This window comes from Narcine bancroftii, chromosome 3, assembly GCF_036971445.1.
Source record: "Narcine bancroftii isolate sNarBan1 chromosome 3, sNarBan1.hap1, whole genome shotgun sequence".
NCBI lineage: Eukaryota > Metazoa > Chordata > Chondrichthyes > Torpediniformes > Narcinidae > Narcine > Narcine bancroftii.
Genome location: NC_091471.1, coordinates 133061720 through 133073458, shown reverse-complemented (window position 1 = coordinate 133073458; position 11739 = coordinate 133061720). Strand labels below are relative to the sequence as shown.

The following is an 11739-nucleotide window of genomic DNA, read 5'->3' as shown; positions in this document are numbered from 1 at the left end:
AACCCTACTGGCATGACTCTGAATACAAAGGCAAATAACTTAGCTTACCTTTTCTCCTTGCCTGCTATCGCCGAAGCCTGATAAGCCAAAGCCAGGAAGTCTCACTCCTTCACTGCTCCACACACTCACTGAGCCACTCCTCGCTGGCCGCTCCCCTTTCACTCCTTTTATTGGCCCCTTGACCAATTAACCCCTTTCACTTTCAGCAAGCTCCTCCTCCTCTGATTCACAGCCTGACTCTCTCCAAGCTCCTCCTCCGACTCCCAGCCGAACCAAGTAAGCCCAAGCCCCGGTAAGCCCCCGACTTTAATAGCTTACCTTCTCCTCACTTTCAGAAAGCTCCTCCTCCTCTGATTCACAGCCCGTCTCTCTCCAAGCTCCTCCTCCCACTCCCAGCCGAACCAAGTAGGTTATAATAGCTGTTGAAAAAGATTCCGACAGGTTCCGTGTCTCCATTGCCTGCTTAACTACGTGCATTAACAAAAGTATGAATAGGTCTTTGAATTCCTTATGGAACTCAGGGGGGGAAGCCGTCCTCTTCTGGAGACTTGTATGTTTGTAATATTCCCAAAGCCCACTCGATTTCCTCACTGGAGAAGAGGTCATCAAATTCTGTCTGGTCCTCCTGGCCCAATTTCAGCCACTCAATCCTAGCCAAGAAATCATCAATTTTATTTAATTCTCTTGGCACCACAGTTTTATATAATTTCTCATAAAAAGTTTTAAAAGTACCATTTATTTCTTTTGGATTATATGTTACCGAGTCTGGACCTGATTGAACCACATTAATTGTCCTTGAAATTTCCTCTGCTCTCAGTTGCCATGTCAAAATTTTATGCATTTTTTCACCTAACACATAGGTTTTTTATTTTTTTTATTTTCCAATTCCTGACATTTCTCATTCGATCTCAGGGTTTGGTGTTCTTTTTCCAATTTTGTGATTTCCTGTTCCAGTGTCTCCATCTCAGTCAAAATTTTTTTAATACTTTTAGTATACAAAATTCTTTGCCCCTTAGATTGGCCTTTAGCATGTCCCAGATTAAAAAGTTATTGTTCATTGAGGAACAATTTGTTTCACAAAAGAGTGCAATTTGCTTCCTTATAAAAGTTTAAAAGTCTGGGTTTTGCAACAGCATAGAATTAAAGTTCCACCTTTAGGGATTTGCTTGTTTTTCAAGCATTGTTATTTGCAAGGTCACCAGTAAGTGGTCAGATACTAACCTTGCTAGATATTCCAGCTCAAGCACTCTGCCTTCCAATCGGGCCAACATCAGAAAATAATCAATTCTGATATGAGTGTCATGGATGTTTGAGTAAAGGGAGTAGTCCCCAGCCTGTGGGTTTGTCCATATGTCTATCAAATTTAGGTCTTTCATAAAGGCCAGAGTGGTTTTTGCCTCCTCGGACCTCATCAGCATTCTTATTGTCTTATCTAGAATAGGATCTAGAGAAAAATTTAAATCTCCTCCAATTAATATATTCCATTTTCCCTCTGCAGCCTTTAGAAAGGCATTTTGCATAAACTGTTCATCATCAAAGTTTGGTGTCTATAGTTCTGAATATAACTGACAGTGTGTACTGACAATAACCACACCAGCAGTGCGAGTATAAGACAGCTTTAATAAACTAATAAGTACACTAAGAGGTCTTGTCTCTCTGCAAGACGAACCTGGAAGGCTAGACTGTAGCTCTGGACTGCTTTATATACAAGGTCACTGGGATGACCCCTGGTGACCTAGTGGTGTAATTACATATCATTACATTCACCCCCCCCCCCCTTAAAAAATTATTACCCTCACTCCCCCCTTCCTCCTTCCCTTGTTTGTAAGTTCATAAGTCCAAAATTTTTTGCGGCTTCCATTGCCTTCTGGACCTCCTCGGTAGTGGTATAGGGATGGGGAGTGCGGTCTGCCTTTAGGCCTTTCTTGGTGGAGGTGTGGGAGTGGGAAGTACTAGATGGCCATTTGGCCGCGTGGGCTGGGGATCCTCTTGTATGGGATTAGGTCCTGCCATCAAGTCTAGGGTGGTGATATTTTGTGGGGTGGTATAGTCCTCTGGGGTGATTCGATGGATGACTGTTCTAGTGACTGCTGCTGTGCTCCTTGTTAAACCATAGACATGTGTGTTTCCTCCACATCGTTCACACTTCTGGCTGGCGCGAGATCCCTTGTGGCCACCGAGTCTTCTCTTCCATCTGGGAATGTGACGAAGGTATACTGAGGGTTCACATGCCTCAAGTCCACTTGATCCACCAGCGGGTCTGCTTTGTGGGGTCTGCAGTGCTTCAGAGGAGAACAGATCCCGGTGTCATCATCCATTTAGCCAGTACTGTGCCTGTCGTGGCTTTCCTTGTGAAAGAAAAGATACGGTCATGTGGGGTCATGTTAGTGGCAGTATACAACAAAGAATGTATAGAGTGGTGGGCTTCTGCCAACACTTCTTGCCATCTAGTAACAGGCAGCTCTTTTGCTTTTAAAATTAAGAGGACCGTTTTCCAGATAGTGGCTTTTTCCCTTTTGACTTGTCCATTCCCCCTGGGATTGTAACTTGTAGTGCGGCTGGTAGTAATCTCTCTCTCGTGCAGGTACTGCTGTACTTATGCGCTCATGAATGCAGCACCCCTGTCTGTATGTAATTCGTGTACCCAAATATGCTGAAGATGGGTTGGAGGCATTTTATAACAGTGGCTGCTGATACATCAGAACACGGGATTGCGAAGTGGAAACGGGAATATTCATCAAAATCGAGGCTGAGGCGCTCAAAATGTTTGGTAGCTTTTATCAGGGTGGCTTTGTCTGGTTGGTAAAATTGCGGTTTGCATTCCGCACAGATGGGGCAACTCTTATTCACTGACCTCACTTCCTCTACCGAAAATGGGAGGCTTTGGGTTTTAATGAAGTGAAACAGTCTAGCAACCCCCACGTGGCTCAGCTCATTGTGCAAGCTCTGCATCTGGGACGTGGGGTTAAGGATGGCACAAGTGCCTCTGGACAGTGCGTCCAGGGGCTCGTTGAGTCTCCCGGGGTGGTATAGAATGTCGTAGTTAAATTAGCCAATTCTATCCACCAGCACAGGATTTTGTCGTTCTTAATTCTCCCCCTGTTCTGGTTATCGAACATAAAAGCCACAGACCGTTGGTCCATTACGAGCGTGAAGTGTTTGCACGCCAGATAATGTCGCCAGTGCCTTACTGCTTCTACAATGGCTAGGACCTCCTTCTCTACTGCTGAGTGTCTTACCTCTGACCCCTATAGGGTTCGCGAGAAAAAGGCCACCAGTGTCCATCTTAGTTTAGGGTGACTGCCAGAGCCACATCGGATGCATCCGTTTCTACTTGAAACGGGATCGACTCATCTATGGACTGTATGGTAGCTTTAGCAATATGGTCCCTAATGTCCCTGAATGCTCTGGTGGCTGCTGGGCACAGTGGGAAAACTGATGCTTTTATAAGTGGGAGGGCCCTGTTGGCGTAGTTGGGGACCCATTGGGCGTAGTAAGCAAACAGTTCCAAACACCTTTTTAGTGCTTTCAGCATGTGTGGCACTGGATGGTCTAGGAGAGGGCACATATGGGCTGGGTCTGGGCTGATATCCCCATTCTGCACTATGTAGCCCAGGATTGGCAACTTCTTGGCACTAAAGACACATTTGTCCCTGTTGTATGTTAGGTTCCTTTCCTCGGCTGCCTGGAAGAAGCTTTTTAAATTCGTGTCATGATCCTCCTGAGTGTGGCCACAGATTGTCACATTGTCTAAATAGGGGAACACCGCTTTAAGTTGGAACTCATCTACTATTCGGTCCATTTCTCTCTGAAACAGGGACACTCCATTGGTGACACCGAAGCCTGCCGTCTGCCTCAAATGCTTTGTAAATGTGATCGCTGTTTCTAATGGGCAGTTGGAGGAATGCTGCCTTCAGGTTTATGGTGGAGAACACCTTATACTGTGCAATGTTGTTGACCATGTCTGCTATGCATGGCAGGGGGTAGGCATCTAGTTGTGTAAATTTGTTGATTGTCTGGCTGTAATCCACTACCATGCACAGTTTTTCTCCTGACTTTACTACAACCACCTGGGCTCTCCAGGGGCTGGTGCTCTGCTCTATGATGCCCTCCTGTAGTAGCCTGCAGACCTCTGTCCTAATGAAGGCTCTGTCCCTCGGGCTGTACCTCCTGCTCTTTGTGGCTATTGGTGTGCATTCTGGGGTCAGGTGCGTGAACAGCGGACGGGATTCTATGTTCAGGACAGACAGGCTGCAGTGTTGTTTCTTCGTAAGACGTAGTGGGGGGTGAGGCCCATTGTACACTATTGTAATGCTTTCTAACTGGCACTGAAAATCTAACCCCAATAGTACCGGGCACAGAGGTGAGGGAGTACTAGTAATTTGAACCCTTCATATTTTGTGCCCTGAATTTCTAGAGTAACCCTGCAAAACTGTTTTACCTCAGCCGCAAGGCTGCTGGCTGCTAACAGGATCTGGTGCTCACTTGGGCATGTGGGCAGAGCAAGGTGGTTGACTAACCCCTGGTCAATAAAACTTTCAGTGCTTCCATTATCTATTAAGCAATTTACCCTCACATCATTAATTTTCATGCACACAGTGGCATCAGATAAATTGTGTGGACTCGCCTGATTCATGCATAGGGAAGCAAGTCTGGCATGTCCTTCCATCTGATAGGACTCGGTGTCATATTCATCTCCTGAAAACTGTGTCCTCTGCTTTGTAGCATTTGTCGAAGATGGCTGGCTGCACATAGCATTCTTCTTCTTCTGTTTGTCTGTGGAGAAAGAAGAACTTTCCCGCCTCTCATTAACACAAGAATGGGCCTTGCGCCTTCTGCAGACTTTTGCATAATGCCCACGTTTTCCACAGTTGGAACAGACATTTTCTCTGGAATGGCAGAGGGCTCTGGGGTGCTTTCTTTGTCCACAGAAAAAGCACTTGGGACCCTCAAGATGTGCTGCTGCTGCTGTGAATTCCTGTGAGGTCGCATACTTTTCTTTTCGTGGGGCGAGGGAGTCCAGCAGTGTGACGTTTGTCCCAGCCCCAGGGTCCTGTGAGTACTCCTCCAATTCTTTCCTGGTGCTTTCTAAAGCTTCTGCAATAATCTCTGCCTCATCTAGCCCCACCATTCCTTTCTCCAGTAATCGATGTCTCGTCTCAGAGGGCCATTTGGTCGCAACAATTCTGTCCCTAATAAGCTCCTCCGCATACTCCTGAGCTGATACTGCTTTAAAGATGCAGCCTCTCGCCAGGTCTTTCAGAGAGAGTATAAAGTCTGTGGCAGACTTCCCTAGTTGTTGTGACCTGGTCATGAGCCTGTACCGGGAGTGGAGTTTGCTGTGCCCCTTACTGTAATGCCTCTGTAAAATGCTCATTGCCTCTTGGTAGGACCTGACATCCTGCATAAGGGAGTAAGGGTGGTCTTCCAGCTGTGCTAAAAGCAGCATTAATAGCTCTTTATCCAATGCCTCAACACCATGTAATTCAGAAAGCATCTCTGCCAGCGGCCAAAGTGCGAACCAGCTCCAGGATTTCTGTGGTTGAACTCCAGCCTGTCTAGTCACAGCACATGGTTAAGCCACAGTCTCTGGTTCTTTAGGTGTAGCAAGGGTGGACCTTGGGGTACCTGGAGCTGCTGGTAGAGCCTCTGTGGGGCTTGTGTCTGCTGGAGGATTAACCTGGGTGCTTGGGGCTGTTGGTTGAGTCTCTGGCTTTGGGACATTTGCAGCGGGCTTAGGGGGGGGATCCCAGTGGTAGCATCAGGTCTCCATGGTACTGGGGAAACTGCTGCTGGGGGAGTGATGGTAGCGGTGTCTGCTTTCCCTGGCTCTGGAGTGGTCGGGAATTCTGCACAAACGTGGCGATTGGGAGCATGACTTGTAGAAATCCTTCCACCCGCACTTGTAGTGGCCCCTTTCTGATCGGACCAGGGTTTAGGGTCAGCGGCGCATGTACTGGTGAACCCACAGACAGACAGGGCTCTTGGCCATTTCTTACCTGCCCTATCGTACTTCTGTTGTCTTCCCTGCATTCCACCACAATTCCAATACGGCAGTCCCTCACCGTCTCTTTCCTCAGATGCACGTGTATGCTAGTCGCCCCCAGATTCCATTTCTCAGAAAGAGTCTCCAGATGGTCAGGAATGCACAATGGGGCCAAAGCAGCTTCCATCCTAGTAGCTGTCATATTAGTTTATTAAATTGTTTTGACAATAACCACACCAGCAGTGCAAGTATAAGACAGCTTTAATAAACTAATATGTACACTAAGAGGTCTTGTCTCTCTGCAAGATGAACCTGGAAGGCTAGACTGTAGCTCTGCACTATTTTATATACAAGGTCACCGGGATGACCTCGGGTGACCTAGTGGTGTTATTACATATCACCACACAGTGTACCATTACAAATCTCTCCACTGGGTCTGTAGCTCCACCACTCACCACCACAGGAATCTTTTTGCTATTAAAATGACTACCCCTAGCCTTAGAGTTAAAGGAGGAAAAGAACACCCTATCCATCTAGTCTCAGTTTTTTAAGGTGAACCAGGAACCTACTCCTCTTTACGGTACTGTTTAGGCCCTTCACATTGAAACTAATAAATTTGATAGTATTATTTATTTGTATTTCTATGTCTTATCTTTTCGTCTCCATAGCACTACTAGTTTTTGTCTTGTGTAGCACCCTTTTCATGCCTCTCTGTTGTCCATGGTCTCTCCATGCCAATGTCCATACCAGCCATGAAAAGAAAGAAGAAAATGAAAATACCTTCCCACCTCCCTATAAGCAAACCTAGACAAAATAAAAATAAACCTTAAAAGAACCCAATGTATCATGATTGACAAGCAAAACATTCAAAACATCCAACAACAATTCCAAAACTCATGACCTCTATCACCAAGATGGATAAGGGCAGCAGGTGCATTGGAATATCATCAGCCCCTAACTTTCAGTATATCATTGGTTCTGAGAAATATACTATCATTGGATCCAAATCCTGAAACTCATTTTCCCAAACCATTGTGGGAATCTCACTCCCATCTTCTTATGTGTAATTAGGGATGAGGAAGAAAAAAATTAGTAGTCACATCTCTTTAAACTTTCTTTGAGAAACTTATTTAACCATGTTTATGGCAAAGTATAGAAAATCTCTTTTGATAGTTATAATAATGTTTCTGGAAATTATTGCCTCGACATTACAATGCAATTTATTGGTTCAAATTTATGTTGTGTATGAGGCAATTGACTGATTGTTGCACATTTTCAGCATTAAAATTTTTCATTTTGGCAATCAAATTGAGAGTGATTACAGGGAAGGGAGGTTGGTGCCTGTGATGAATGAGGTTAGCATGGCTACCTCCTGCAACCTTCTGTGTTTTTGGGCTCTTGAGTTTTCAAACTAGATCATAATGCAGTCAGAATACTTTCCACAGTTCAGCTGTAGAAGTTTAATAAAGTACTAAAGTTCAATGTTCAAGTTTATTGTCAGAGAGCATACATGACATCACATACAACCCTGAGATTCTTTTTCCTGCAGGCTAGGCAGAATTACTGCTTATTGGCAATGTAAATTGTACTGAAGAAAATCTGGTTTGAACTTTGTTCTTGCCTGGAATCTCCACTTCGACCGGGAGATGGCTCTCCATAGGCCATACCTGCACCTTGTGTAGTGCTCTGTATTTCTGGAATTAAATGCCTGTGATCTGGCTCTCAGCAGGTTCTTGATTTCCCTGAATAAACAATTAAATCAAGTTGGAGAAAACCATGGAAAATTTGGTGGGGATACGCTCGTCCACAGACCTGGTGTAATCATTCAGATCCTCAGCTGAGTTCTTGAACACACCCAATCCACTGACTCAAGGCAATCCTGTAAGCGTTCTTCAGCCTCCCGGTCTGGCTGTCATGATCTCTGGAACCTTTCATAGCAAATGGGACTATTCTGGCTTTGAAGAATTTTGGTTCTGCATTATCTTTCAATTGCAGTTTGGCTTGAACACCTTTGATTTTTCACAATTCTTCTTGGAAAACCACTGCGTGGTTTTTGAGGATTTGGTCAAGTTCTGGCTGGGACGTGTCCATGTGGTTTACATTTAGTATTGAACTGATTTCCAGCCAGTCTAAGGGAACGTGGTGTAGCCAGTTTCTTCCGAAGAGTGCTGGTACCTGGGTATCAACGATGTAGAGAGAGAGTGTTTTTGGTTGCTGTTGTTTGTATTGTACTTGGACCGTACTTTTTCTAAACACTTTGATTCTGTCTCCTGTAACAGATCTTCGAGTTATTTCAGTTGTTTTTTACTGGGATGTGTGGTAGCAAGCATTCCTTTACATGTAATATCATTAGGGACACCTCTGCCCCTGTGTTCCACCTTCAGGGAGAGTCCATTTATTTTTAGCTATATAAAGATTGCTGTGTTTCCTCCATTTATTCCTCGGATGTGTAATATCTCAGGAGCCGAAATTTCAGGAGCCTGAAGGCTGTTATCATCGTCGTTGCTAGGTCGCCTCTCTCTCTCTCTGCAATTGTTTTGACTTGAGCTGCCTGTTTATTTGCAGGCCACCTGCACTTTAGAGGCAGGCTTTGATATGTCCTTCTGTTTTGCAATGGTTGGACTTAGAATTTTTGAAGAAAAAGTTTTCTGGTCGGTGGTTGTATTTCCCACAACAGAAGCATTGTTGGTGGGAAGTCCTCCTGACCAGTAGGTCTGGTTGATCCACATCCAAGTTTTTATCTGCCATTTCAGAGCTGCAGGCAGTTCTGTATGCAATCTGTAACGTAACGTCTTGATCCATTGCTAATAATTTTTGCCTTGCTTGGCGATTTGCCAGTCCCATCACTAATCTGTCTCTCAGTGCTTGATTTAGAAACTGCTCAAAATGACAGTGCTCCACCAGTTTGCACAGCGATGTCAAGTATTCACTTACTGTTTCTCCTGGTCCTTGTCTCCTTTCATAGAACTGTTGCCTTTCTGCCATAACTGATGGTTTGGGGCTTAAATGGTTCCTTAGAGCTATGCATAATTCATTGAATGTCTTCGTCCCTGAATCCTCTGGTGACAGCAAAGTCTTAAGGAGGTCGAATGTTTTGCTGGCCATTATACTGAGGAAGAGGGCACGTTTGCAGTTTACTGGACCTTCCACAATATTGTAGGCTACGCGGTAATGGTTAGACTGTTCTACGTAGTTATCCCTTCTACTTCATTGAATTTCCCGATCTTTCCCTCCGCCATCTTAGCTCGCTTTCATCTTGATCTTTTGGCGGACATTTGTTGGGATTGTGAGGTAGTTGTTTTCTACCTGTTGTTTCCTTTCTCATAGTGGGTGCATGGAGTATGTGTAGGGTTCGTTTCGTTCCGCGTCGCCACTGACCTGGAGACGTTGATGCTTTCTCATCCTTAGACTAACCTGGCTACTGATGGGTGAACTGGTGCAGTGAGGGAGTGGTGAGAGACAAAAGAAGTATACAATTGTCAATAGTGAGTAGCTGCCAACAGATAGACACCACAGTTACAAATAAAGTAACAATTTCCCACTTTCTAAAGCAGCTAGATTCTCATTTATAAACCCAACCAGTCCTTCATCCTGCTGGCCAAGTATTCAATTTCAGAATCCTTGGTGTTTCATTGAACACGAAGCTCTAAGCCAATTCTGGCAGCACAGATGTGCGATTCCCAGCAGCCAGTGCTTACGGGCCGGGGCGCGGTCCGTCAGCAGTTTAGACATCGGAATAAGTGAGTTCATCGCGCCCGTGTGTGTTTTTAAAGCCCACACTCCAGCTGCGTGGGTGCAGAGTCGAGGGCGACTTTTGTAACGGTAGGCGACGAGGCAAATCTCTGCTGCAAGTATTTTGAAGCGGGTAGAGAAAAAAAATCCAGTTTCTGCTTAGTTTTAAAGGGTACATTGCGTGGATTAAAATTTGATTGCATAGTTTAATTGAAACGCTCACGCGATGAGAGAGAAGAAACGTTGGAGTGTAACTTTACAAACTTCACTTGTATGGTTATTTCACAAAATTTGTTTTTATTTTCTTTTGACCAGACTGGAAAAATGGCATCGAAAGGGAAGGTAGGTCATTCCAACACTATAAAACGCTGCCTTTGTACATGGTAATGACAGTTAGTCACTTTAAATCCACTTCTAACGTCGGTGGCGACGGAAACCCATTCCTAGTGGGTTACTTTCAAAATCAGCAGACGGAATACTCCGAATCATGTGAATTAAAGCCATGATTGATCAGTAACACTTTGCTAAACTGTATTGCTTCTTATACAAGTGAATGGCAACGTTGAACTAATTACACAGATCTTTGAAAGTAACAAGTTTTTTGGAATTGAAAACAGTGAGTTCCTTCCATTGGATTTCTTTCTGTGTTTTCTTTTAACCACCTCATTTTAACTCCTCTTCATTTAAAAACGCGTATTTTTAACCCCTCCATGGTGCTCCCAGTCTGATCTTCCTGCTTGTGGCGTTCCACACTTTTATTACCAGCAGGGGTTACAAGCTTGGCCATGTTGCAGCCTTCTGGTCTTGATCAGCAAAGCTTATAATATTCTGTCATGTGCTTTCTCTGTCTGTATCAGGACTGGGAGGTTTCACTTTTATTCTACAATATTGGCTCAGTGTTCCTTTCTCTGTTAAAGCACTCCCAATCTCTTGGGAATGAATGTGCCGCAACTCCTTTATCTTATATTGTTGTTCTCTATCTACTGCCATTAATCCACTGAACACGACGGTATTTCTGGCCTTGCCCTATCTTAAGCGTTCTCTTTGTTCTATGAATTGCTTTCCCATTGCCCATTTTCATTTTAAAACTAGTGCTTCTTCTCTTTCTTCCCAAATGTTAACCAACTCTTTCAGAATTACTTTCTCCTATATTTCTCATTTCATTTTGTACACATGCAGTCTTTTCATCAGCCTGATAATAAGAAGACAAAAATCTAATTTGAGCTGCTGAATAATCATTTTTAAAATTAGGCAATCGAAGATTTTATTTAAATCTTGAACAAACATTGTGGGTACAGAAATTGGTAAAGATTGAAAAAGATATTGTATTCGAGGAAAAATATTAATCTTGACACAATGTATTCTTCCTATTAAAGAAATTGGCAAATCCTTCCATCTTGTTAAATCTTCAATAGAGGTATACAAATTATTTAAATTCTTATCAATGTAATTCCTAAAAATATTTAATTGCCTCATTCTGCCATTTAAATTTTGACCTTTTCTTAACTTGAACATTATCTCTGTCATAGGCATCGCTTCACTTTTATCAACATTTATTTTATAACCTGATCCTAACCCATACTCTGCCAATCGATCATTAACTTTTTTTTATTGAACTTTCAGGTTATTTGGAAAACCTACTCTTTCCACAGTCTGAGTAGCTGAGTGTTTCTAGCATTTTGTGCTTTTATGTCAGATATCCAAGTCTGCAGCATTTCTATTTTCCATTGTAGGATGTGTAGGATTTTTTTGCCCCCTTTAAAAAAAAAACAGTTGAAAAGCTCAAACTTGATTTTGATTTGGACGTGGAGTGATATCTGCTGTTCTTCATCAAAGGTTGCATGTTGTTAATAAATCAATGATATATGAAAATACCACATCTCTATTGATTTGTGACTGATTACAAATGTTGACCATGCATATTGTGGGCAAAATATTGTGACCAATAATTTAAGATATGGTGGTGTATTTGAGTGGTTCAAACAGATATTCCCCATAAAAAGGTTATCTTGTTTTTCATT

At 43.5% G+C, this 11739-nt stretch overlaps 1 protein-coding gene across 1 annotated transcript in view; it reads left to right on the top strand.

Moving 5' to 3' along the window:
* The first annotated feature begins 9718 nt into the window (after window positions 1-9718).
* Window positions 9719-11739, top strand: part of LOC138757576 (annexin A5-like) — a 65085-nt gene continuing 63064 nt past the window's right edge. Inside the window, 2 exon segments of the mRNA XM_069925157.1 lie at window positions 9719-9808; window positions 10034-10060. Coding sequence (XP_069781258.1) covers window positions 10043-10060 — 18 coding nt within the window. The 5' untranslated portion in view covers window positions 9719-9808; window positions 10034-10042.